General features: G+C 41.4%; 1 protein-coding gene across 1 annotated transcript; it reads left to right on the top strand.

Moving 5' to 3' along the window:
• The first annotated feature begins 1608 nt into the window (after nucleotides 1-1608).
• mrc2 (mannose receptor, C type 2) lies at nucleotides 1609-27810 on the top strand. The gene is made up of 28 exons (XM_062438507.1): nucleotides 1609-2050; nucleotides 3584-3757; nucleotides 3952-4116; nucleotides 5936-6049; nucleotides 6327-6470; nucleotides 6582-6773; nucleotides 7495-7649; nucleotides 7814-7918; nucleotides 11250-11365; nucleotides 11482-11630; nucleotides 17229-17446; nucleotides 18316-18458; nucleotides 18547-18643; nucleotides 18746-18875; nucleotides 19123-19155; nucleotides 19275-19441; nucleotides 19861-20029; nucleotides 20133-20275; nucleotides 20489-20597; nucleotides 20836-21002; nucleotides 21096-21204; nucleotides 21314-21552; nucleotides 21682-21844; nucleotides 22253-22402; nucleotides 22675-22788; nucleotides 23948-24127; nucleotides 25013-25036; nucleotides 25127-27810. The coding sequence occupies exons 1-28, from the start codon at nucleotides 1609-1611 to the stop codon at nucleotides 25345-25347; spliced, it is 4332 nt and encodes a 1443-aa protein (XP_062294491.1). The 3' UTR covers nucleotides 25348-27810.

Genomic DNA, 27810 nt, shown 5'->3' with positions numbered 1-27810 from the left:
GGCAAAACACTTCCTCTGATGTGAATGTTGAAACAATGAACTAGCAGGTCTTACAGTTGGGTGTTACTGTGAAATGGATTGAGTTATAAAAAGGGCAGGGTGATGATTATATGTCATTACACTGTACATACTCATGATGAACCTTTCTGCCGCCTTGTCTCTTACTGTGTTTGCTAACACTGCTGCTGAGAAACCCAACCACAGGAGCCAAGCACAGGACGAGGGGCGTGTCGGTCGTCTCCTCCTGATTACAGGGATTTTTATGGAGCTCTCGATGAGACTCTATTGTCTCTGTGTCCATAAAAGTAGCACAGCAGGTTTGGAGTGTTTCAGCTGAGGGGTTAGGAAACGAGGGATTGCCACAGACTGAGCCGACTGAAGTACCCACACATGAGAGTCGTGTTTTTCAACTAAATGCCCAATGATCTTTCCCACCTACCCCACTTCCTGGCCTCTCACAGGAGCCCGTCGAGTAGGAATGCTGAGGGTCTCACTTTCTCTTCTTTGAATCTCTGGTCTGAGAGTTGTGTTTATTTTGGGGATGTATTTTTAAGAAGAATAATTTTAACAGGAGCTTAATTTAGAGTCCTCCTCCTACACTCCTGACTTGTATTTCTTTGTCTTTCTCTCTCCCACCTTCGCACACACTCATAACCAAACCGGTGGCTGGTTCCTAGTTTACCAATCTCCAAATCCTCCATGAAAAGAAAACAGGAACGAAGCAAAACCACATATGTTTTTTGAGAAAGGGTGTTGGGTTTGCTTCCCGAAAATCCAGTCACTGAGGCTGGCATCTGGCCACTGCCCTGAATGTGTTAAGTTCAACACTTTTTTGTCAGTACTCTTTGTTTTCTGTTAACATTTCATTTATTTTGCATATTTTTGTACGGCGTAAGTGTATATGAGAATACCACCAGGCTTTGTGGGTAACACCATGTAGGCAGCTGTAGCTCCTCAGAGGATAATACTGAAGTAATACCTATAAAGGCATCAGTGTACAGTAGTGAGAGGTCTGCAGACTGAAAACAGCTACCCATTTCATCCCTGAGGATGATTACAGTTTCATCAAATTAATCAGATTTAGACACGTTAAAACATTTGATTGTATGAGTTAAATGTATCAGTCACGCTGTAAAGATAAAGATTCTTATATATTTATCTCCCAAAATCCACCAGCTGCTGCTCTCTCCACAGTCTAAGCCAACAGTAACAGACTCCACAAACTATACTGAACGAGACGAGAGGCAAATCCAGGTCAAATTTAGGAATGTAGTGAATTCCTGAGAACTGGTGCATGGTTTCAAATTATTGGACTACGATCACTAACCCTACATTAAAGGACAAACGTGTATCCACTTAGCAAAGTTTATAGCATGGCCCGTCTGCTCTGCTTAGACCTCTGTCATATTATGTGTGTACATGTTTTAGGGGTCATTAAATGTTTATTATATACAACTGAGGTATACAGCGACACCAGACACCACTGCTCAAGCTAGTTCTAACGCTCCATCGTATCCATTAATGAAGATATTGATCAAAACTCTGGCCTGTTCTAAGGTCACATCAGCTGCTAACATAGTGTCCTGCTTTCATCTGCATTATCGAGTGATGCTACTGCCCCCCCCCCCCCCTTCTCTCTCTCTCTGCACAGCACCGCTGGACTCCAACGAGTTTGCCTTCTTCCATGAGGGCTCCAATGGTTGCCTGGGGGTGCGAGATCACTCCCTCATCCTGTCAACCGCCTGCGAGGAAGCCAACCAGCGCTGGAAGTGGGTAACCCGGGGTCGCCTGTTCAACCTGGGCTCCTCGCTTTGCCTCGGCTTGACCACCGGCAACTACACCTCCAGATGGACCAAGTCTCCTCTGGGCGTGTACACCTGCGACCGCGAGCCTCCCCGAGTACGCTGGACCTGGAACTGTGGCCAAGTGTTGGATAACCTCAACAACTACCTTCCCTCACCCTCATTTTGGAACACCTCCTCCACCTCCTCCCCTTCTAAATGGTCACTGCACGGTGGTGTTCAGGACCTGTGCACTCAAACATATACCGGTGAGCATTCCTTTCATCAAAGAGGTTTAGTTTTGCATGAATTACTGCAGATTGCTGTTCAGTCTTTATCTGTGTTTTCCGCTAGAATGCTTCTAAAAACAAGATCATCTTGATAACTGCACATCGAGATTCCTTTGAAATTCATTTATTTTAAAAATCATTAATCCTGTTGACATATAAGTAACATTACTGATATTGAGTCTGTAAATCATTTTCAGTTAAACAGAATTTCCCCAAATAAAGCAACTCACCGGTCGTCACACACAATTCACCTGTAAGCTTCTCCTTCACTGTGCTATATGTTGTGCTGCCCCGACGCAGCTGACGGACCTACTGTTGTGGATGCCACAGCTGTATCTGATCAAATGGATATAGTGATGTTGCTTTTAGGAAATCTTTGAGGTCAAGAGGCTTCCTGCCAGTCAGAAAGCCAAGGAAAACATTGCTGGTGTTTGTAAACTCCAGTAAACAGATGGAGTTGTCCTTGCCCTCAAGTATATTTGTATTTATATGTAGTTTTCAGTCCAGATTAGATCAAACCACGGTGGTTCGCAGCTAAGCCTCATTTCCGCTGTCAGTGCCATTCACTTCACGGTTGGTCATTGACGAACTATACTGTGAGACCCAGTCAGCCGTATGAGTCTGTAGTTAACAGGCTCAGCTTGACTGCAATTAAAACCAGATCTGCCGTAAAGACTAGAAAATCTCCCCCTTCAATGTTTTCTTTATCTTTCCCCTTCGAAATCTCTTTTACTTTTCTTTCTTTTCTTTTTTTGCGGCAAGGGAATTGGGTTCATTGGCATTTTTAACTTTCAAGTGTGGATCTACACAAGTTTCTTTGTGAAGTCAACTTGCTGCTGGAGAGGAAAGCCTCTCTTTAGCAGGAGCAGCTCCAATGCAGCCAGCCAGTTAACCAGCCAGCAGTGGAGCAGAGAGAGAAATCAGGGAGGGAGCTTCAGAAATCTTTCCTCCCTCGTTTAACATGTCCTACTTTCCATTGGCCTAATGTGTTTTGGTAACACTACAGACCAAAGCTCGCTCTCTCTTTCTCTCTTTCTCTCTTTCTCTCTTTCTCTCTTTCTCTTCCCCTGTTGCCCTTTACCATAATATACCTGTGGAATGTAGACGAGAACTGCGTCCCCAGGGTATTTTGGAGATCAGATATAGATTATTAGTTTAAAAGCCTGGTTCAAAATTTGCATGTGATCTTTAAAAAATTCTGCTTTGGGATATAAATATTTGGGTCTTATCTTTCTTTTTTTTGCAAACATGAAGTTAAACGATAATTTTTTATTAATAATCTGCTTTTTCCATCTTTCCTTCCGCTGGCCACAGTTTGACCACTTTACTGTTTTAACTGTAACATCATCCTCTGTTTTCGTCGTGTGTTTGATTATACAAGTGACTGAGAAAACAGATAAAATATTTCAGTTCAGCGCAGTTCACGGCCCTAACTTCGGAAAAAACACAAGTGAGGCCCGTCTCTGCTGCCACATGTGGTGATTTAAAGTCTTTCCTCTTTTTGCACCCCAGAGATCTATACAATCCAGGGGAACTCTCACGGTCGTCCCTGCTACCTGCCCTTCCTGTACGATGGCCAGTGGTTTCACAACTGCACTAGCATCGGGCGCGAGGACGGTCACCTCTGGTGCGCCACCACCTTCGACTACGGCAAGGATGAGCGCTGGGGCTTCTGTCCAGTCAAGAGTGAGTTATCTTTTTATGCATGCTGACTGTATATAACACCTGTCAGCTCATCCTACCAAGACTGGAGAAACTGACAGAAACTCATTGAGCATTACCACAATTTCCTCTCACCCATACTGTTCACTTGACTTGTGTTTCCTCCTGCTTACTCCCCTGCTTCTAACTGGCTTCTTATCTCCTTCCCTCACTGTCAGGCAGCGGCTGCGAGACCTTCTGGGATACTGCCCCGCTGACAGACAGCTGTTACCAGTTTAACTTCCAGGCTACGCTGTCATGGAGCGAGGCTCGGATCAGTTGCCAGCAGCAGGGGGCAGACCTGCTAAGCATCACCAAGCTGCATGAGCAGACCTACATCCATGGTAAAGTCAGTGCACACACACGTATGTTCATGTGCAGAGGCATCCATTCAGAATCAGATTCGCATCATTTGCCAAATGTACAATGTACACAGTAATTTGACTTGGTAAAAACAGTGAGACAAGAAAATAGCAGAATAAGACATAGAGGAGTGCACTAAGATTAAGTAAAGAGGAGAAACATCAAAGAGTAAATTAAGCAAGATTATATCTATAAGTTAAGAACAAGAATAACTATACTTTATTGAACTTGCATTTATGTTAAAATATGTGGAAAGTTAAAAGGTTACAGACCAGATATCAAATAAGTGAAGTAATATTGTATGCTACACTATGCTACATATTATATAGTCCTGGCAGGACGGTTGGCCCCATAGTAAGTGTTATACCATCCCATGCAGTGTGGCAGTGTGTCTGAAATGACTCCCTTGTTCACTCATTCACTACTCCCTATCTTATATACACTAAATAGTTCACTCAATAATGAGCAAATCGAGATTTAAGACACTAAGTAATTGTTGTCATTTTGTGTCGTCCCCATCAGCTGTAGAGTTGTGCGATGGTAGTTTTCCACTTCTTTAAAATGTGGAGCGTTGCATTGTAGGATTGTTAGCAGAAAGTAGTCTGCATGCCATGGACACTACTTTTTTCGTTGCATTGAGGAATATTTGAGGGGCCCTATATAGTGGAAATATTTACTCACTCAGCACATGGACACTCAAATAAATTGACGGAGGGTAAATAGGGAGTGATTTCAGACACAGCCTGTGTGTATTGTATAAAAGTGCGTGTGTGTGTGTGTGTGTGTGTGTGTGTGTGTGTGTGGAGGAGGGGAGCATTGGCAACAATGTGGTGGGCAGATGGGGGTTGAAGTGGGAGCTAGACTGGGTTGTTAAGGATAAAAAAACTGCTCAGATTTCTGATGATCTTGGTCCTGATGGAGCGGAGCCTGCGGCCGAGTGGAAGTTTTCTGATAAGCAGTGAGCCGGGTTTGATGGGTCCACCATCCTGCTGGACTCTCTACTACATGGCATAACACATCAGTGTGGGATGACACAGAGCTATTACATATTACATATTAAATAGCTGTTTATCTGAGCACAGAGAGGTTCTGAGGCAAGTTTATGGCAAGTACAAGTCAGTCAACATGAAGCAAATGGTGACTGTGTAAATAAAAATATTAACAAAAAAATGAAAGGAAAGAAAATCCAAAATGATTTGGAATTTTTTGATTTTTTATGTTTCTTGTAAGGTTTGCCAAAGTGATAATAACCTTGATTTCTTAATAAAAACACAATTTTCACATGATGACAATATGACTTGTTCTAAGGAGCCTACATTATTGTGTCTGTCCATCAAGCAAACAGGACAAAACATCATGTGACAAACATCAAAAATCTCAAATATAACTTGACACTGGCCATTTATTGCCATGAAATTGGTTGTGCATTGCATTTAATAATCTAATGATCTCTCCTGCAGCTCCACCAGCAGTTCAGACTTTAAGTTTTCTCCACATCAGCTCTCTCTCTCCCATCAGCAAGAATTGATTTTTGGGATGCTGTGACCCTGTTGCCAATATTAATCCTCACTTTGCTACTCTTATATAACCATTCTTTCATGTGCACAGTACAGTGTTGGCAGTTGAAATAATGGCTAACTGGAGATTATCTCGCTTTAATGGAGGCGCTCTGTTCAGTGCTTTCTTTTATTGTGTCATCGTTCACATAATTACACACAAAAATGTGGGGCTGAGGGGGGAGGGGTTGCATGTCTGATATTTTATATCATCTGAGGCAGGTGTTGTCCTGCTGTGTTTTAGGTTTACTGACTGGCTACAGTGCTGCTTTGTGGATTGGCCTCAATGACCTGGACATCAATGGAGGCTGGCAGTGGGCCGACTCCTCGCCGCTTAGATATCTCAACTGGGAGCCAGGTTAGACTGTAAAAACAACCTTTCCTGTCTCTTTAAAACATGAAGTATCTGTGATCTTTTTTTGAACATTTCCCACTGAACGCAGAATGGGCATGTTTGATAATTTTTAGCTACACTCTGCACTCTGAGTTCAAATACTCCCTTGGCGGACTTCCAGTGCAACCACAGTTTTTTACTGCTGACCAACAGAGTATTTAGGGGTTAAGTGCCTTGAACAAGGGCACTTTGGCATCAGAAATGTTCTGAAAAGTGTTTCTTCCTTACCCTCCAACTGCAGACCAGCCAAACCATGCTGACGAGGAGAACTGTGCCGTGCTTAGAACGGAGTCATCGGGTGGTTGGCAAAACCGGGATTGTTCAGTTGCTCTTCCGTATGTCTGTAAGAAGAGGCCCAATGCCACCCTGGACCCTTTCACTACTGGTCAGTGTACTGGCAGTTGCATTAGTCCATGAAAGTAAAATTCAAGAGTGACAGTCCTGCCACAGTGCTGAGCTTTGCAGTTTGATGGGCTTTATCTCTTTGCTCCAACAGACTCGTGGGCGGATGATGAGAAGTATGAGTGTGATGTGGGCTGGCAGGCCTTTCAGGCAGGCTGCTACAAGCTGACTTCAGAGAAGACTGACTGGGATACAGCTAAGAAAACCTGCCAGAAGATGGAGGCCAACCTGGTCAGCATCCATACCCTCCCTGAACTAGAATTCATCATACGCAACCTGAAGAAAGGTGATTTGCTAATTTTGACCTAACTTTACCTTTCCCTTTTGAATAACACAGCTATCAGCAGTAAAAATGTGCTAGCCCACTGTTTTATGTAGACACTAGTAGTTAAATTTAAGGAGTACAATGAACATTTTGACAGATATATTCTAGACTGGGGATGTCAGGAATTTAAAAAAATACCATGCTCAATCAAGAAGAGACAGCATGTGTGCGTGTAGCTCATGTTGATATCCAGTAGGTTCAAAAGGAGTTCAGACACATCTATCAGAGTGCTCTTTGAATTCTGTTTTTTGAATTTCTGTTTCATCACGGGGGAGCAAAACGCACCAATGTTTCAGCCGTGCTTTCTTCAGTCTGCAATCTAAAAAAAAAGTGGGCACTTTCTGACACATTTTTTAAAAAGTAAATATTTCTGTAAAGTATTAACTTCTTTAAATGATACGTTCCAACTGTTTTCCTACAGTATACGCCTACATCTCCACAGCAAGCTCAAATGTAGTGGAAACTCAACAATCCAACAGTAGGGCTGAGCTGAAAAATGGCACATGAAGTGAGGAATCAAATTTTTTAGGTCATGGAAGTGCACCAACTCAGTTATTGAACCTCATGGAAAAGTTTGACAATTTTATATTAGGGTCAAAGCTGGAACTTCAATCTCATTTTTAACCTTATTTCTGCCTTCCCTTCACTTGTAACCAAAGTGTCAACATGTGTCCCCTGTCAGACGTTGACCAGCTATGGATCGGGCTCCACGACACTGATGTACAAATGGACTTCAAATGGACTGACCACACGCCCGTCATCTTCACCTACTGGCACCCCTTTGAACCCAACAACTTCCGCAACACCCAGGAAGATTGCGTCTCCATCTGGGGAGCTGTGAGTGACCCCCTTCCGCCTTTGCACCCTCTAACTGACCCCTCAAGCCTTTGGCCTTAATCACCCCACAGTAATGGACTATCGCTGTCTGCGAGTTTAGTCCGTTTGTATATATTTAGCAGCTGTGTTCTTTCTCTCTGTTTGTGTCTTGCTTACATGTGCAGGAGGGCCGCTGGGATGACAGCCCTTGTAATATGACTCTGCCCTCCATCTGTAAGAAACCAGGAACAAAGAGCGATGGGAAGCCGCAGCACCAAGACTGCAAACAAGTATGACTCTTGTTCTCTCTCTCTCTCTCTCTCTCTCTCTCTCTCTCTCTCTCTCTCTCTCTGCTTTTAGTGCTGCATTCTTCATTTATTGTTCATGCTTTATTTATATCACTGGAAAAATGTTAGTATTCTGGACAAGAAGTACAGTTTTCTTCCCTGTATCTGTCTGTTATACTCCATATAGACTGTACAGATCTACTGCAGCCTTTCAGTATTCTTATAACAGCTGCTGACAGTCTGTAGTGTGGGTGGGAGCATAATTGTTATTCTAAATATTTTAGTCACTCTTTATCTTTGACCCTTTTTTCCCCCCCAGAGCTCCCCTCCATCTTTCACCCTTCCATTGGTCCACTACTCTGCCCGCAGTTTGCAACTGTAATATAAATCACTCTCTTAAGACTTGGGAGGTTTAACTGGCATCCCATACACACTCAAGCCTCTCAACACATTTCCCTTGGCTTAACACAAAACTTTCCACAGGCCAAAACACAAAACAAAACACAAAATACATCCTTTCGAACCACTGCACTGGGACATGTTGTTTGTGTCTTTATTCAACAAGTGTATACAGCAGATATAACATGAATATGCATTATCATGCTCACTACTTGAACCCACATGGTGAATTAAACCCCATCTGGTGGATCCATCTACATCTGCCTCAGATTTCACGGTTCATATTTCTCTCCATATGAGCCTTTAAGCCCCTCATACCTGACGTGCCCCTACCTGACCATCGCTGAAATGTTCAGTGTGCAAGTGTAACATTTAGAGGGGTTTTTTCAATAATGTCTGACATAGGGGATTATCATAGTGAGTGAATAAATCAAAGTGTGTGTCTGTGTTACTCTGTGCCCCTAAGAAATGTTATATTTTAGCTAAAGTGTTGATTTATGATGTAAATAATCTGTGGTTTAGGGTCATGCTGGTTACACCCAACAAAGATCTGTGTATGGAAGAAACATTTGTTTGGTGTAATGAATCTTTACTCCTCTCCTGGGGAATGGGGGCATCGCGGGTGGTAATGTGACAGGGGTCATTTGGCATGGCGCGCCCTGCAGGACTCTGTGGCGGTGCGGTTTGTCTCCAGCAGATGAGCTCACTTCGCACAACATGTGAAACAACAATGACCGAGTGCCCGCTGACTGCTGCGGCAACGCTACACCACATGATCCCCAAACCATTTACCCCATCCAGCGCTGGGCTCATTTCTGAAAAAAATGTAATGGATTGCTCATTACTGTAATCAATGAAGCAGTAACTCCTTATGGAAGTATTTCTTTTTTTGTTTTCTATTTCCAAAGATAGTGATTTTATTATCAGAAACTCTATATATGAAGCAACCAACTCTGTTACTTCATGTGTGAATAACAGAGATTACAGTTCTCTAATGTCAGAGGCAGCCTCAGGCATAAGCAGCTGTTGAGAACCCCTCAGCCACCCGGGGAGCCCTAAAATAATTGAAGTTTCTGGGTTCCTGGGTTCATTTTTCTTTGGATTATTTAACTGTTTAAAGATACAGTCCCTGATTTTCTTCAGCAGTGCCTAAGATGTCCTCCAAAACTGGAGTTATAACAAATAACACATTCAGGAGGCACAATAACAAAACTACAAAGTAAACCTTATATTTAATATTCTATAGAATATCTATAGTTTCTATACAAAAACATTGTTGCTCAGGTTTGTTGCTTTGGTTCCCAAACAAGAGTTTGGTGAGCCTTCATCTAATGTTTTTGTCAGTGTTTTGGTTTTTTTTAAAGTTTTTTCATAGTTAGTTGTCAATAGCTGTGAGAACTACTTATAATAATAACCACCAACAATAATTCCAGAGACTGTTTCATGATTGAATGATTCTTACAAAATCTAATTGAGGGCATTTGGAGGAATATGATATTTAGTGCAGGGGTGAAAACTAAAAATTGGTTTCTTGACCAGTAATTGACATATTGGACATATTGGTAGAACAAACATTACCAAATAAACCTTATATTATTGCTCCATATTACTGGATTTCTCCTTATTACTGGAAATGTGCTATTGTTCAAGACTTGAGTGCATGACATTGTGATTGTGGGACAGAGAAAAGAAGGACAGGAAATAGCGTAAGAGAGACAATGAGTCTGAACAGATCGAACCCCTCCAGCAGCTGTAATCTTTGAGGTTTCTGTCTAGATGCCAAACGTGGTTGTGCAAAAAGCCAGAAGTTCGGTTTATTCACACAAAGCTGTATACGAACTGTCTCTCACTATCATAGTCATGCACAATCTCTCCCCTCATGACCTTTTATGTGCTGGCTCTACTCTGCGTCTGTACACGTCCACAACTACAAGTACATGAGCTGGCAGGAGGGATTGAGGCCAGGCAAAAGTTATTTCTGCATGCTTAGACTTGTTTTTTGTATTCTGTATTTGAGATACAGTCGACTGGTTTTGATGGGCTCACATCTGATTGTTAAAACGGCACTCGTTATGTGGGAGGCACTGTTTATGCTTTGTAGCTCCACAAAAGAGGTTATGTTTGAGGTCTTGTTTGTTTGTCCATCTGTCTGGAAGTTAGCAGGAAATGTTAACAGATATTAATTACATTTGGTGGAAGCTCTGGCCTAGGGTCAAGACATCAGTGGATGTGATGTCACCACATGGCATTAATAAAGCACTGTGTCATTACTGTGTGAGACAATGGAGCAAAAATTCCTTCTTTCTGATTTTTTTCCCCCCTGAATTCCTGAACATTCCCATCTAATTGGAAATGTCTATCACTTTATCCCTATACTACTTGATACTACGGCTGTGTGATGTGACGATATATATCATATATCAATATATATCATGCGACAACAGACCAACTATTTATTCATTGAGTTAATATGTACTATATCGGGAGAGGTTTCATTATTGTGATATGAAATGACCTACATTAGGATATCAGATTTTGATCATATCGCCCAGCCTTATTTGATACTCAATGTGCCTTTAACTATTTCAGTTAGTTGTTATTTTGGCCCATAAATTGCCTAAAACTTCAAACACTTTCACCTATGTAGGTGCTGCTGAATAACATGATGAATTTAAATGTCCATAACCCAGTAGTCTGACCTACTTTAATTTTTTCATCAACCCTTCATGTGCACCGATTATGTTGGGATTTATCCAAAAATCAACATGATTGTCTATCTCCATGTGTTTATCAGTGTGCATCCAGAACCAGATTTTAAATGACTGAATTTCAAGAAGTTGCACTGTTAATGTTTTTTTTTTCTCTCTCTTTTTTTCAAGAATTGATCTGTTTTTTTATTTACATATCACGCTAACATCCTCTCCTCTCCTTTTAGGGCTGGAAATGGCACAGTCCAGCTTGTTACTGGGTTGGAGAAGATCTTTTCACCTTCGACGAGGCCAAGAAGGCCTGTGAACATCAGGGAGCTGCCCTTGTTACAATTACCAATAGGTGCATACAGTAACACACACACTGACAAACAGATAGACTCCTTTGCAATGACTAAAAGACATAACAGTGTGTTTTCTTAGTGCTGCCTCCCTAAAAGCCTCTTTAAATCTTAATAGGTTTGAACAGGCCTTCGCCAACAGCCTGGTGTACGGTCGTTCAGGAGATTCCTTCTGGATCGGCCTCTCTGACCAGAGCAGCCACAACACCTTCCACTGGCTCAGCGGTGATGAAGTATCCTACACCAACTGGAATAGAGACCAACCAGGTAAGTTAAACTTCTCATGTCTGTGACAGTGTGTGAATAATGTACAGAGTAAATTACAAATATGATCTAATGACCCAATTGATGAAGTGCTGTATAAACATTAAGATGTTTTAAAGATCTGAAAATGAGTCTCAATAAAAAACATCATAGAGATAAAATTAGACATCTGAACTTACCCATTTTTGTGTGACTCTGAAAATAGCCAAATAATTCATATAAATCAAATATGTGGCAGTAAATGATCAAAATAACCATATGGAAAAATGTATGTTTATTTAGCGTACTTTTGAATCTTGAGTGATTTGTCCAAACTGTGATGAGCTCTACTTTAACTTCACTTCTTTCCTACCTTCACTTTTGAAAGGTCTGTTCAGGGTTGTCAGTTACATGTAATCCAGTGACTCTTGTGGAGGACTAGGCATATTCAAATACATGGCTTATTACTGTGACTGCTGCCCTATCTTGCTGAGTAGTCAGTCTCAGTATGCGACAGGTACGGGTCAGTTAGCATGTACAGTCCTTTCAACTCTTCAAAGCACTCTGTAGCTCTCAAACCACTGGTTTCCTGCTAAGCTCTTCAGTGCTCAACAGTCCTTTTCTTCTTTTGTGTAGTGTGAGGGTCATACTCAGTCCTGAGTATAGCTTTCGTTCCACACAATGTCTTCTTTCTGAGAAATTAAAGGGAATTTTGGGGACAGTGGAGTCTCACCCAGGCTTGGGCTTGGCCAGGTGAAACTACTCAGCTATGGCCTGCTTTAGTGTATAGAAATCCATCTTCTGGTTTCAGCATCCACTCGCAGTGGTTTGCATGGCATGGACTCACATGGCTCTAGCCGCTCTTTACTGCTGCTATTGTCTCGAGCACCCGGAGTGCTCCTTTCCACCAAGGACACTGAGACTTTGAGAGAGATTTGATCAATGCAAAATCCTACAACATTTTAATACCAAATGAGGAACATGCACCACATCTTATCCCAACCTAGTACAATGGGAGAAGATGTCTGAATCATGGTGGCAACCGAAGCCACTTATCTAAAACAACCTGATATGCCAAAGCAAGAGCCAAGATGAGTAATATGCAACAGGCCGGCCATGAGACCCATGTTTTTCCCCCGGGATGCCTGTACCGCAGCCATGCATGTATGTGCAGGTAAATCTGGTGAAGATAATCTGGCACGTCCCAGGCTAGGTCAGTTCATGGAAAGCTTTGCACATTTCTTCAGTCCTTATCACAGTTTGGTCTGTGGCTGCCTGTAAGACTAAGTCCATAGCAGCATAAATCCAGTGCCTGCAGTAGTTTGCCATCCCCAAAAACAAGAGCATCTCTTTCTTTGTGTCTCTCTCATGAGAGGACACTAACAAACACTGTCCATTCTTGAGAACATGTCCCAAGTCCCAAGTTTGTCACTTCAGGTAGAAAAAACAGCAGCTTCACCAATGAGGCCCTGCAACCTTACACAGAGAGTCTTTGCAGGAGCAAAATGGAGTCAAAACCACAAGCTTCCTTCAGTGGAGAAGCTATCAGCAGGTTGTCAACAATTTACTGTGTGTCAGGGGATTAGTGGCAGACCCCTGGGATTGCAAAATGTGCTAACTCTTTAACCACTTGTGTATTTACAAATGAATCAGCCATTTGTCAGTACCCTGCTGCAGGGTTAAATGTTGCTGTACGATGATGATCTTATTATCATAAACTCAGCTGGAAACCACACCTCAATCATGTAAAGTAAAAAAAACAAGCCTAAACACACTGCATTATTTATATAAATTAGATGTGATATTTGTTTCTTTGTATCCCCCTGCTCATAAATAGCATTTCTATAATTCAACATTATATTTAAGTCCTTTAAAATTTGCTGTTTTTTATTTTTTATTCTCTTCAACTCTCCTGAACTATTTTTTATTGCACCCGACTGTCCTTCCACAATGTGGCTCCCCTGCACGCCAACCAAATGATTTCAATGTTCCATGCAAAGCTTTTATTAAAAGCTGATTTCTGACTTGCTTTTCTATCACAAACATACACCCTGATGACAAATTTGCCGTCCTTGTTGTTTTATTTTCCCTGTTCGCGTTCATTTCTCTCTCTTCCATTTAGGCTGCATCGATTGAGCCTTTCATTTCTTTCTTTACTACAATTTATCTTGTAGTCTCTGTATCTGTTTCACATTCAACACAGATTTTATCATTGTAATAACATTCAAATCGCTAGTCATTAGTGTTTGGAAGGCTCCTTTTAAAATGTAACAGGATATAGTTTACTTGTTACCCTGTTGCAAAACTTAATAGGCATGCCTGTATTAATCACTTCGTCAAAGCAGTGTAACTTATTACATTTGATTCCACTTTGATTACTTTTCTAACAAATGTTTTAAACTGGGCAATAAAGGTAAAAAGTCCTAAAAGCATCAGTTTACACCAGGCAGTGTAAACCTGCAAACAACAGTCCTCAACACTGATTATTGACAGACTTTCATTAAAAGTCTTTCAATATAACCAGAATTAAAACTGGAATGTTTTGATTTTACATTTATGATTATAATTATAAATATAATTATATATATTATTTGATTACTAGGCGTCATGAAGCTGCTGCTTTCCTGAAATTCCTTTTTTCTTTTTTCTTTTCTCTCAACCTCTTTTCTCTTGCTCCTACACTGTGTGCGTGTCATTCTTCCCACAGCTCCACCCCCCCACCCCAGGGTGTCTGATTTCACATCAGCAATCCTAACCCTTACTATTTTACCCATTATACTGCTGTCACAATTATATAACTCACATAATGTATATTTATTACATTATATTCATGTGATTTCAACCAGTTCACCTCCTTTAAAAGTTTTATTAGGAGTTTTATGAGAGAGGAGAAAGTCTTCTTTGTGCTCTTCTTATCGCTTTTTTCTTTCTCCCAGATTACTGCTGCACCAGAGTCAAACTTCACTCTAACTTTTACTCTGACTTCATTCTCGATGGAGTTTAATTGTCCTTTGGTGAATTATTCACTAATTCAGGGATACTCTGCTGTGGGCTGAATTTAGTTGTATTTACCCATTTTTGCATTCACATTAAAGCATTAGAGCACAGATATGTAGACAAACCATGGCTGCAATGACGCATACATACGCAAACAATATCAATAATTCCTGTTGCAGCATCCACCCAAGATCCCCACTCTCTTCTTATTCCTTTTTTACTTCAGTAGTTTGAGATCTAATAAGTGAAAACTCAGAAAGTATTTCGCCTTGTGTACACAACTTATAAATTGGCGCCTAGGTCTCTGAAGCCATAAGCATAACAGAACCTTGTTTTCCCCAACGGACACAGCCTCACCACCGCCTCTGATGAACCGAAATAAGCTTCTTTCATCTTACCCCACAGGTTTAACTTCACTGTGGAGCTCACCTGTGTCAGGGGAAACTGACTCTGCCCCAGAAAAAACACCCTGTGTGGCACTGTGGGGTTTTAAAAACACACGCTAAAGTCTTTTTCCTCATATCTACCAACCACTGACCTCAGCACTTAACCTTATCCACTTAAGCAAAATCTCTATTAGATTAAAACACATTGAGTTAAACCGAATTTATCCCTCTAGATTCCTCTCTTTTCTGGTCAGTTTTTAATGCTTCTCACTTTGAAAATCCACTAAGAGGTTTCTATGTTACATTTGTCCCAAACAACTCTCTCAGAGAGTTCAACCAGGACACTGTCCTCACACACTGAACCCTGACCTCATCCAGGCCGTAGACGCTCACAGCCAAATTGCAGAAGAGTACACACAGTTTCTTTTATCTCAGACGGACCCAGACATGGCGAATCAAAAAATAGCTTCCACTTACCAGTCTTTTGTTCCACTGAGATGCTGTTTGTGACGCCAATTCTTGAGCTCTGCAGTTCAGAAGCTCCAGGAGATATTTGTCTTATGTAAAAAGATTAATTGACAAACACAAACTTGATCAGCCAAAGTAACTACTAATGTAGCCATTAAAAAAAAAATCTGAAGGAAAAGAGTTGAACCACTCTCAATTATTCAGGCAGCATGCCGGCGACCTTGTCTCTAATAACAACATCGCTATAAGATTGTTTACTTTAATGTTGTTTCTGGCAACAGTCATAATGTCAGATCAGCTCGACCTGGAAGACGACAGCTGTCTGTTGTTCGCTGTCTGCTTGTCTATGGAGTATTTCATGTATGGCACATATATGAAAATTCTCTCACAATCGGCAATTAATTTTCTGTTAATCGACTAACTGATACAGCCCTAGTCTTTCATATGTGCTGTAGTATTTGCATTGTGTACTATTGTTTTTCTTTTTTTGGTCGTTACAGTATCTTCTCTACACACTGCTTATTCACATTTGTATCCCTTTTGCTGGGATGATTTCACTTCCCTTAGGGGATCATTATAGCTTCAGCTAATCATTAGCTGGTGAAGTCCTTCATGAAACACTGTCAGGCTTGCATTTAATCCACAAAGAAGAAGCAGGATTGGTCCCAGGTGTTTTTTCTTTGGCCAGAATACAGATGAACTGAACTACATTTTGATGTCCTGATTTGGTTTGAAAACAGCTTTGATTAGCTGATTACCTCAGAAAGTCAGCAGCAGCAGACAAAACAAGCCAGCGGGTACTTATCTGTGCTGATGTTAATTTAATGTATCAAATTGGTCCTGTTTGTTGAGGAAATTGTAAACCACGTCATAGTTTTTTTCTTTTTCTAACAAACTGTCATTGCACTAGCAAACATGGGAGAGTGCTACTTGTAAAATCCAGGGTAATGTGGAGTTTTTTGGATTCATAATATCCTTAATTTCTAAACCAGACCTGCAGACTCAGTCAAGAAGCAGTTGTGGGCGAGTCTTCTGGCTTTAGACTCACTGATTGATCCAAAGATATGAGCTGTGACTTCTGCACAGACTATAGCTGCTGATAGGCTTGGCTGACTAAAGGACCACTGTGAGCATTTTAGACTTTATCTGTACGTTTTTATCACATGACGACATTCCTAGTATTGATACATGTCAGTACACTCATCTATTCTTATATTAATCATCACCTTGCAAAATCCAACATCTGAGGCTGAGCCTTAGACCTTTATCTGTTCTTTTTAAGCTGTGAACTCACTAAAACAGTTTTCCTTTTTGCTGCTATTCAGTCTTTGACAGTATCGTGAAGTTTTAGAAGACCGTAGAGTTTTTCTATGTTATACAGTGAGTAATAATATAAACTATATAATTGTATGTGAAAATTCATATTGGAAGGAAAACAAAAGCTCACTGAAGACTCACCTAAAAAAGGGTCTGAATATATTTTTGGGACATGTATAATGAGATAAAATAATTTCCTTGTACACCATCTACCGGTGTATAATCCAATCTTCAAATCTGATTCACTGGGTCAGATTTAGTGACCATTTGGATAATTTTAGGGCTTTAGAGCCCAGGATTACAGGAAATATTATATAGTGGCATACAGCACTCATAACTGTCTCCTTCCATACATTTCTTTGCTCTACATCATTCCTCTATTTCCACACGTTTCATCAGTGCAGCATCTTCCTCTCTCGCCGCTCACCTACTTTTCACCCTGTATCTATTTCAGTCAATGTCGGCGGCGGCTGTGTCTCTATGGCGACCGGCTTCGCAACAGGTCTGTGGGAAGTGAGGGAGTGTGCGTCAGCGAAAGCGAAATTCATCTGCCGTCAGAACCATGACACGTCTCTGAGCCCCGAGCCCCCCATCCCTCATCCCACCCCAAGCCTCAGCGGCTCCTGTCCCGCCGGCTGGAAGACCGACAACAACGTGCGCTACTGTTACAAGGTTCGACCAGCGATGTTTCACACCATCAATACACTGTTTGTTGGAAATGTGTTTTAATTTTAGTCAGACTTTGGTTATTGCTATGCTGCTGCCCTGTATAACTCATCATGACCTAAGATTCATGTTTTCAGCTCTCTTACAAGACATTTTTTAGACAGTAGGAGATCTTTTTCAACCCGTAGAGGCACACTTAATCCTTCAGTTTGTTCTTAAAAATTAGAATCGCTCACTGATTGACTAAAATGACCCTGGCTAATGTTTGAATAGTACTTTTCACTGTGATGAAGGCACATCTACAGATGAAGATATAATCCTTTTTAGCAAAGTGGGATGAATAATGTTTTCGAGGAGATTTAGGACCACAACTTGAATTTCTTTCAACTGTTGGTAATAATATTATGTTTACATTTCATCTAGATCAGAGACATTAATATAATTCAGTCAAATAGAGTTTAGGATTTTAGGAAATCTAATTTGTATAATTGTATGTACTGTGGACTATATAGAGCATTCACTGAACACATAGTGCTACAGCTTTTATGTAAAATTGTATTCCCAATATAATAATTGAGTTTCAGTGCAATAACAAAATGTCCTTTTTCATACCTTTTGTAGTATTACTTTTTCTTTATCCAACTAAACAAGCCAAATCTTTTCATGCATCAGTGTTTGATGTTTTAACCTGAACAACTGAGCACAAAATACTGTAAAGTTGTATCAAATAAATTAATAAACAACACAAATACGCTGGCATTTAGTCCCAACTTCAAGTTCTTTAGTTCTTAATATTACCAGTAAGAGTAGAAGTAATAGCACTGCAGCTTGTTTTATAACTAGACTGTTATTACATCTTTATCACCTGTGTGCAGGTGTTTCATTCCTCGCAGAGTGAGCAGAAGCTGAGCTGGCTGCAGGCTCACCTGTTCTGCAACAAACACGGAGCCAACCTGCTGAGCATCAGCGGTCCTGAGGAGGAGACAGTTGTTGTGGACTTCCTCCATGAGGCCTTTGGGTGAGTGTACACCTTTCACCAGCTATGATGATGATGATGATAACAGTGACAATGATGATGTTGATGATGATATTGATGTGGCCCACAGGGAGTCAGAGGATCATGAGCAGCACTGGTTTTGGATTGGACTGAACCGCAGGAACCCCATGGACAATGGCAGCTGGAAGTGGAGTGATGGAATGGCTGTGAGTGACAGTGATACTTGCTCTCAAAAGTGACATTTATATCACTATACTCACTGATGAAAAAATGCATAAAAATCTCTTTACTCTTTGCTTGTGTCTCAGTTCACATACCAAAACTTTGGCCGCTACTACTACAACATCCGGCAGTGTGCTGCAGCAGACTTGGGCACTATGACCTGGTTGGCCATGCACTGCGACAATGAGTTAGACTGGATCTGCAAGATGCCCCGAGGTACTATAGCAATAGTCCTTTCTGGGCTCTTTTAGAAAGTTTATATTGGATCTGTACATTAGCATTGGCTATCTATAACTCCTAATGCTTTTTGTTTTCAGTTTAAGGCGACACAATTTTTTCAAATGTCCTTTTCTTCCTTAGCATCACTTTCTGATTTGAGATTTCCCTTTTTCTGTTATCTTTCATTTTTGGTGTTTCACATGCTCTATGTCATGGACACATTTTTCCCGTATATGTTTTTTAGGCAGCGTTGACAAGGAACCAGAAAGTGCAGAAGGTCAGTCTTATTTTCTCAGCTTTTCAACTTTATCACTACTATTACTAGTGTGTATTTCAAAACATTCATATTATGTCTCACCGCTGTCTTTATGTCTTGTCTTAACTCTCATCTGTCAGGCTCCAATACACCTGAGTGGATTGGTTTCAAGGAGGCCGAGTACAAGTTTTTTGACCACCGCACCACTTGGGACCAGGCCCAGAGGATTTGCTCCTGGTTTTCATCCTCGCTGGCCTCTGTCCACTCTGCTGAGGAAGAGGCTTTCCTGGCAAACACCTTACGCAAGGCACTGCACATATTATCAAAGAGTTCATCATAATTTGAAGAAGTTGATACAAAAATGGGTTTACAAGTGTTTTGTCAAGTAGAACAGCTTTAGTACAGCAAACCCCTGAGAATACAGGTACAAACCTGTCGCTACTAATTATAGTGTTAAGTTCAGGATTGTATTACCAAGCAAGGAAATAACCTTTTAGCGCCAATTAGAGAATCAGATATTTCTTGGAAATTTTCTGTACAGCTATTTTGTATCATGCTTAACATAATCTACTTGTATAAACTAATGTAAACTCCAATGTAATTTTAATTAAGGTGTATTTGTATCTTCCAACACTACTACACCACTCTGTCCCTATCTGCATTCTTCCTACAAGTCTTTGACTGTTGCCACAACACACTTTTTCACAGTTTCTGCTTCACCCTCAGATGACGAAGGTGGAGGGTGACAACTGGTGGCTGGGGCTTCACACCTACGATAACGACGGCCGTTTCCGCTGGTCCGACTATTCTGTGCTCAATTACGTGTCCTGGGCTCTCGGGAAGCCGCACCCGCTCAGCCGTGATCGCAGATGTGTCCACTTGTCAGCCAGCAAAGGTAAAACAACCACAATAAGAGACAATTAACAGACTAGTTCAAATGCAGCACACAGACGCTTTGAGATTGTGGGTTTTTTTTTTTTCTTTCACTCTCAAAATAGCGGAGTGGGCTGATCAGAAGTGCCACTCTGACCTGCCATACATCTGTAAGAGAGTGAATGTCACAGGCACCATTCCTCCAACTCCATCGTCACCCCACCCGCCGTCAGGCTGTAATGATGGATGGTCCTCTTATCAGCGCAAGGTACAGCACTGCATGCTAAAAACACACCAGGAGTTCAACATCTACAGCTCCATAGTCATAATGGTTATGTTTTAGGATAGCTAATATGTTAAGATCAAATTATTATGTCAAGTAATAAAGGGAGCAGGGTGTTTAAAATGCATCAAATAAGAAAAGAGGCAGTGAGGCACAACAAGTTTTTCATGTGTGCAATGCCATCTGCCATTTCTGTAGTGTTTCAGAGTGTTTGACCAGTCGAACCGTGTGAAATGGTCCGCTGCCAAGGCGAAATGTGAGGAACAGGGAGGTGTACTGGCAGTGGTGTCCAGTCATTTGGAGCAAGGTAATTACAGCAGAATACAGCCCACATACTGTAAAGTCACAAACAGGGAGGTGGTGTAGGACACTGCCAATTAAAGTTTTTGAAGTTACTTTTCTTGGGGTATGATATAATAAGAATCCAGTGAGTTTATTTTCCTAGGTATTTATTGGTAGGGGTTAAGATATCCATGTTTGTATCTCTATATTTATAACTGTTCATAAGAGTCACACTTCTATGCAATCGATTCTCCTCCTCACAGCCTTCGTTACCACGCTGCTGCATAACACCAGTGTTGAACTTTGGGTGGGTCTGACCTCAGACTCTAAAGGACATTTCCAGTGGGCCCAGCCGGGCCTGCTCAGCTACACCAACTGGGCCCCCGGAGAGCCACTCGACAACAGCGGGCCGCACCACAATAAGACCCCGGTACTTACAACACTCACCACGCCAGCAGCACTCATTTCACAGTGTTGTCCTTGATCTGTTTCCTTTTCTGATGATTTCATTGTCACCTCCCAGGGGAACTGTGTGGTGATGATTCACGGCAACCCTAAGAAGAACACTGGCATGTGGGCTTCCCGAGCCTGTGAGATGGAAAGTAATGGCTTCATCTGTCAAAGGGAGCAAGGTGTGCTGCTATTTGATAATAACCACAGCCATGTCTGCCTTAAACACGCAGGATATTTGTGCCACAAACAAAAGTGTGTTGACTTGAATCACCTTTGCTGTTTCTTCAGACCCAACTCTTCCTCCGGCACCAGCCCTGATTCCTACTTCCCTGTCAAAGCCTGTGGTGCTGGGTGGAGTAACGTACCGAGTGGTGGAGAAGCGCCTGGACTGGACTGGCGCTCTGCACCTCTGCGAATCTTTGAATGGGACCCTGGCCACAGTGAAGGATCCCTACCAGCAGGCTCACCTGACACTGCTGATCAACAGCCTGCATCATCCTGCCTGGATCGCTCTCTACAATTATGGAGTGAGCCTTTAAACCTGTTTACACTCTTATTAAAATGTTCCAATAGAGTCACACTAAAGTCACTGACAGGGTTGTCCAGGCTGAAGAAACCTGGACCTGAATTGCAACTTATTTTTTAAATGTTTTCAGGGACGGAGTTTCACCTGGCTGGGTCAAGATGACGTGACATATTCAAACTGGAAAGATGGAGAGCCCAATCAGTTGGCTGGATGCGGTCACATGACCACTACTGGGCTGTGGACTATGACTCCCTGTGATGATAAACTGGATGCTGCTATCTGCCAAATAAGTGGTATGTGTGTGTAATATAACAATAATATATTTAGCAATTAACATATATCACACCAGCACATCTTGTAAAAACTATTAATTATATGCCATCTATTTATTGCCATTTAGTGCCTAAAGCTAGGCTTAAGCTCAGAGGGGCTTTTGCCACCATGTAGGTTGTTGATTGTATGTGTATACATACATATTTTTATCTTGTGCGGCCAGTGTATTTTATTTTATTGCTTCTATTGTGTATTTTATCTTTTTATTGTGCTTCTATTGTGTTATCTATTTATTGTGTTGTGCAGCACTTTGGAAAACCTTGTGTTTGTTAAAATCGTGCTATATAAATAAAGTGGATTGGATTGGATTGGATATTCATTATATTAGATTCAGATATATTTATCCCTGCTGTTTTTCTCTCTGCCAGATGAGGCTTCGACTCACCAGTGGGTCTACCCTGGCCAGTGCCCACACTCTCTGGGAGAGTGGTCGTGGGTACCTTTCAGAAACCACTGTTACACCTTTAACCTGCAAAATCTTAAACTGCAGCAGGATGCACGCACATCCTGTTCGAAAGGTAGGGAAGAGTTTCAGAGTCCAGTCTGACTTTACTCACATTCTGACTATAGTGCCTTTACAGCTCATGGCATTGAACTAAAAGCCAATTAAGTGCAACACATCTGACCTTCTCCACTGCAAATGCAATTGACAAAATAGATCAATACGTCTAAATTTAGAAGTGTTTCATTGAGCCTGTCGCATCATTGTTAAATTTACCCTCATGATCAATTAACATTCCTGTGTTGTGTTTTCTGTGTCTGTCTACTTCTTTCCTTGTCTCTCTTCCAGTGGGAGCTGAACTTCTCTCTATCTTGGATGAGACGGAGAACGGATTTGTATGGGAACACATCCAGAGCTTTGCAGAGCAGGCTCACGGAGCTTGGCTGGGCATCAGCGTGAAAGGTCCGGCAGCGTTGACTCACACAGTCCCTACCAGCTCTCTCTGCAACAGCAGACTTATTAACCTTCAGCTTTTCAAAAGTTTTTATTTTATTTTATATTTTTCCTTCAAGCTTATTCATTTTTGGCTTTTTTATTTCATTTTAAAATTATCTCCTTCTGGTTGCAGATAAGAAAAGTTTTACCTGTTTGATTATGATTTTAAAAAAATATAATAATTAATGAAACGGTTAATTGAGGGGAGGAAAACTCCCCTTAATTAAGACTGCTTCTCTGGTGTCAAATAAATGTGATAACACAATGCAAGGTGCATTGTCTTTAAAAAGTTAATTAATATAAACTAGTGTTATCAGTAATTGGACTGAGATGTCCTGAAATGTGCTAATTAAAGGTATACTATGCAGGATTTGTCAGGTGATGTTTGTTAACAGCATTCAAACAGTGTTCAAAGTTGGCCCCTCCTCCCGAGTGAGTGAGTGAGAGAGTCAGTCAGATAAATAAATTGCTATTTCCTGATTGTTTCACAGCGGTTACGTTCTAAAGCACAAATTAACACACTTTTGCCGATTGTTGTGTGAATACAGAGCTTCATTCTGCCGGCTGTGGCCTCTCTGCTCTGTGTGTGTGTAGCTCAGTACTGCCCTCAATCAAGCAGACACATAGACCTTTGACTCTTTAAACATCCATGACACAGAGACAGAGAGCAGAGGGGAGTAGAGGAGAGAGGTGAAGACAGCGATGTAACTTAGTAACTATGTTTAGTGCCTCACCCTCATTCCCTAAAGACTGAGACCTAGAAACATCCCAAACACAACAAAATAATAATACAGACAGAGGGCAGATAAATACATTGCCACACAGTTCTAGTGGGTCATTAAAGTGATTGAGTGAAGTGACTGAGAGCGATTACATGTATTCGTCTATACATGACTTTTTAGGAAAATTCTGCATAGTATACCTTTAAGCTAATGGAAAGAAGTAAATCCAGCATTAGAAAATGCATTAAGCACTTAAATCAAAGCTCTTTAAATGAACAGAGAAATGTCAGGCGGAACGTGAAGTGGTGCGCTAACTCTGCTCAAGATAAGACTAATGAAACACTTCTGCTTGAGTGTGTTTGAAGCTCCACTGAGTGTAGGCTATGCTTGTGTGCCCACCACAGGGAGAGGTCTAGTGTGGAGCGAGGAAACAGATATGTCGTACACCAACTGGGAGACGCATGACGTCGCCTTCTCTGTTCTGTCTCCAAACTCCTGCTTCTGGATCCAGAGCAACACTGGCCTCTGGAAGCCGGGTTCCTGCAGGAATCGCACGCATGGAGTCATCTGCAAACGGCCTCGCAGTAAGCACACATAAAAATATCATAACTTAAATCATTCTCAGGACCAGGTCCAGTCAGCAACAAGACCACAGCAAATGAAACTGTTTTCCAGGTTGAAATGCTTAAAAATGTCCCTGATGATGGTAATATCCTTTAACAAGTTCTCCAACTATAAACTACACTACAGAGCTATGTCATTGGGTTCAGTTATGAGCCACTTTTTCTGCTGCTTATTGTAGGTGGAGTTTATTCAAGAATAACATTAAGAAAACTATTTTAAGGTTGTATCTGAGGGCAGATTTGAGGGCAAACACAGTGGCAGCAGCTTATGTTAATACTCATTTGGCACAAAAAATCTCATACATAAACATATCTCCCGTGTTAGCCTACACTACAAGACTAGAAATGATCCACACACAATGTACAGTGGCCTGCTTCATTCATGCTTGAAGCGATGTATTGTTACTGACACAAGTCTGTTCTGGTCTGATAAGCCGAATTACGTTATGTAACTGTGTCATAAATCTCGCAGGTTTAAGATGTTACATGGTCACATCTGCTGGAAATTACATGAGCCTTTTGTTTACATTCTTATCCAATGAATATTCATAAGGATTCATCTAAATGATTTGATGCATTATTTTGTCAGCTTTTGTTCAGGGTTGCAAATATTTTTGTTAGAGGTCCAGATTCGGCCGAAATGTCGCCTTTTTTCTACCACTGCTATACTACTGTTTATATAGTAAAAGCCTAAATTGATTGTAAAAATATATTTTTATGTAGACAGGGTTGAGCAACCGAGAAATCATCCTATTGTGGCTTGGATCATGTGCAATTAAGATTAAAAATGATTGCTAAATACTGAAGCAGTACATTTTTAATAGATATTCTTTCTTCCATTTGCAGGTGCCGAATCCTCAGCTGTAACCAGTAAGTATAATAATGGATCTGTGTGTTCTACCTTGTATATTTGAAAGTACAGGATCCTAATTCTGACAACCGTCTCCTATCTTTACCTAGTGGATGGCGACCACCTCCCCACTCTGATTGTCGTCATGGTGACAGGCCTTGTGCTGGTGGTGCTGATCGTCGGTGTGATCTACTTATACCGCCGGCGAACTATTGGGTCTCGGGGATCCTACGAAGGGGCCCGCTATAGCCGCACCAACTCCAGCCTTGCTGAACAGACAGAGAAGAACATCCTGGTGTCTGACATGGAGCTGAACGAGCAGCCAGAGTAGCAGAGCCGCCCTGGAACGACCAACCAACCCAGGACTGGAGTGGACTCGACCCAGGAGAGACTGATTTCAATGTGCTGACTCAGATTCTGATACACATTGTGACATTTATGTTTTTTTGTTGTCTCTTATGAAACCAAAAAGAAAAAAAGTTTTTTTGAAGTGCTGAAGAGCTGTGTAGAGCACAGCGGATGTCAATTTAATTTTTAAAATGAAGCCCCGGATTTTCAATCGTCTCTCACAAGACTTCACAGTTCTAGGACACTCTCTCTAGACAAATCAGATACTTCCATACAGAAAGCTTTTATCCAAAAACATTAATGAAGGCCATAAATGGATCCACTGGAGTTTAGTTTTATTGCATCTGGAAAAGTTTGACACAAACTCAGTTTTATGAAATGACTCCTCACTGTCTTCTCTGTTGCCAAAGTAAATTTTTGCACAGTGTATATTTCCTTTCTTGTTTCCATTTTGATTGAAAGACTTATAAAGCAAGAGCAAGGACTATAACAGCAACAGATTGACTCCTCACTATAACCATTCGTCTTTGTCCTCTAAATATCCACACAGTCTTCTTCGGGACCAAATGCATTTTTCAGATTTTGTAACTTTTTTGTTTGTTTTGTTTGCCTCGACAGTATTTACCTGAACTTGAGTCGTGTTTGTTGTTCCACTGCGTTAATGTAATTTCCATTGATTTGCCATTATCTGTGCAGCTGTAGAGAACTGTTACTGATGATGCGTGTGTGCTTTTTGTGAGCCTGCCTCTCTCCTCTTTTCTCATCTGACACGTCAGCACCAGCTGTCAGACGAGCGGAGGAGGAAGAAGTCCAAATGTGAATGTGTGGAAGGTGACAGGGACCATTTTCAGTGGTGACCTCAAACCGTCTGAGGGCAGTAGACTAGAATTGTGCACATATAAGTAGAACTTAGCTTTGAAAGCTGGTCTTTAAATAGACTACAATGTCTTTTTGGTACAGTCGGACTGAAGGTTTTCATCAAATGATCAGACTTTCAGCTTCCATGGCTCTGTGTACATTTTGGCACTTTTACTTTTATCTTGAGCTAATTCAATCTTAGTTATCCACTTGCCTTTAGTCATTATCCGCAAGGCGCAGTTTCTGCTCTGTGATTTCTTACTTTTGTTTGTTTTGGCTCCTCGTGCCACCATCTGGAGCTGATGCAGCATGTTTTAAGGGCAGTAATTCTCTTTGTATGCACCGTGAAAAAAGGGTTAGCAATTTGATATTTGTCTGATTCATCGTTTTTATGGACCACAGTTCACTTCTCTGTGTGTGTTATCACTAGGATACTTTTCTGTCTTTTTGTTAATGATGCAGGCTTCATTATGTGTTTTTGCTTTAAGTATGACTGACTGGTAAAGAAGTTTGGAAACTTCCCCACTTTTATGGGATAATTGCCAACAGTTGAACCTCTCCTTGCCCCACAAAGGAAAACATCCTTCATGTGAATGACACCGTTGTATATACGAGAGCCAAAGAATGTTGTAAAAGTGAATTCGCTCTTTTGTGAGATGAATTCCCCTCCTTTTCATTCTCATCGTCATTTCAAGATTTCACATTTTCATGCAATGTTAATTTTCCCCCTCAAATATTTTTTTCTTTTCCCTTCAACCCTCGCCACTGAGTGCATTTCTCTCTTCCTGCTCAGAGGAATGCTTTGGAGCTGTTTCAGTCTGAGGCTTTTGGTGTTTGACTGAGCTGCAGTGAAAATAAAAAGGGTTTTTTTGGGGTTTTTTTTTTTTTTTGCTCCATGAGTTGGACTAAGATAGAGGGGGAAGGGAAGAGGAGAGGGAGTTAGGGTGTGTGTGTGTGTGTGTGTGTGTGTGTGTGTGTGTGTGTGTGTGTGTGTGTGTGTGTGTGTGTGTGCATATGTGGTGTGTGCGTTGTGTGTGTGTGTGTGTGTGTACATATGTGTTGTGTGTGTGTGTGTGTGTGTGTGTGCGTATGTGGTGTGTGTGTGTGTGTCTCCAGCTGTGGAATGTTGAGTCGGCAAGAAGAGCTCAGTGGCACGTCTGGAACCAATCAGAGAAGGAGGACTCAGGGACGTGAAGGGTCAGAATGAAGATTGAAAAAAGGAAAACTAAACGGAGGAGAAAAGGGAAAAAAAAGGAGGAGTGTGAGGAGGAGTCAGGGAAAGTTGGGGAGCGAGCGAGGCAGGAAAGATGGAGTGGAGAGAGAACCTGAGGTTTGTCCCAGGCTTACCCTGTCCTCTGCTGGTGGTTTACTGTACAGGTCTGCCTCCATATGTAGTAGATGTGAAGTGAGGTTATGATATAAAAGGTGCGACGACCCTTAATGTGTTCCCTCATGAGATCATGTATGTGATGCAGGCCAGCTGTTGTCCCTGTGAAGATTACCTGAAGCACCTGTTCAACTTTTCTTTTTTTTTTTTTAAGTTTTTGTGTAATTTTTATATGAAATGAATAAAGTCTATGTTCTCAAA

The sequence above is a fragment of the Scomber scombrus genome, chromosome 18, assembly GCF_963691925.1.
Source record: "Scomber scombrus chromosome 18, fScoSco1.1, whole genome shotgun sequence".
Taxonomy (NCBI): Eukaryota; Metazoa; Chordata; class Actinopteri; order Scombriformes; family Scombridae; genus Scomber; species Scomber scombrus.
Note: the sequence above shows the minus strand (reverse complement) of the source record. Positions and strands in the feature narration are given on the sequence as shown.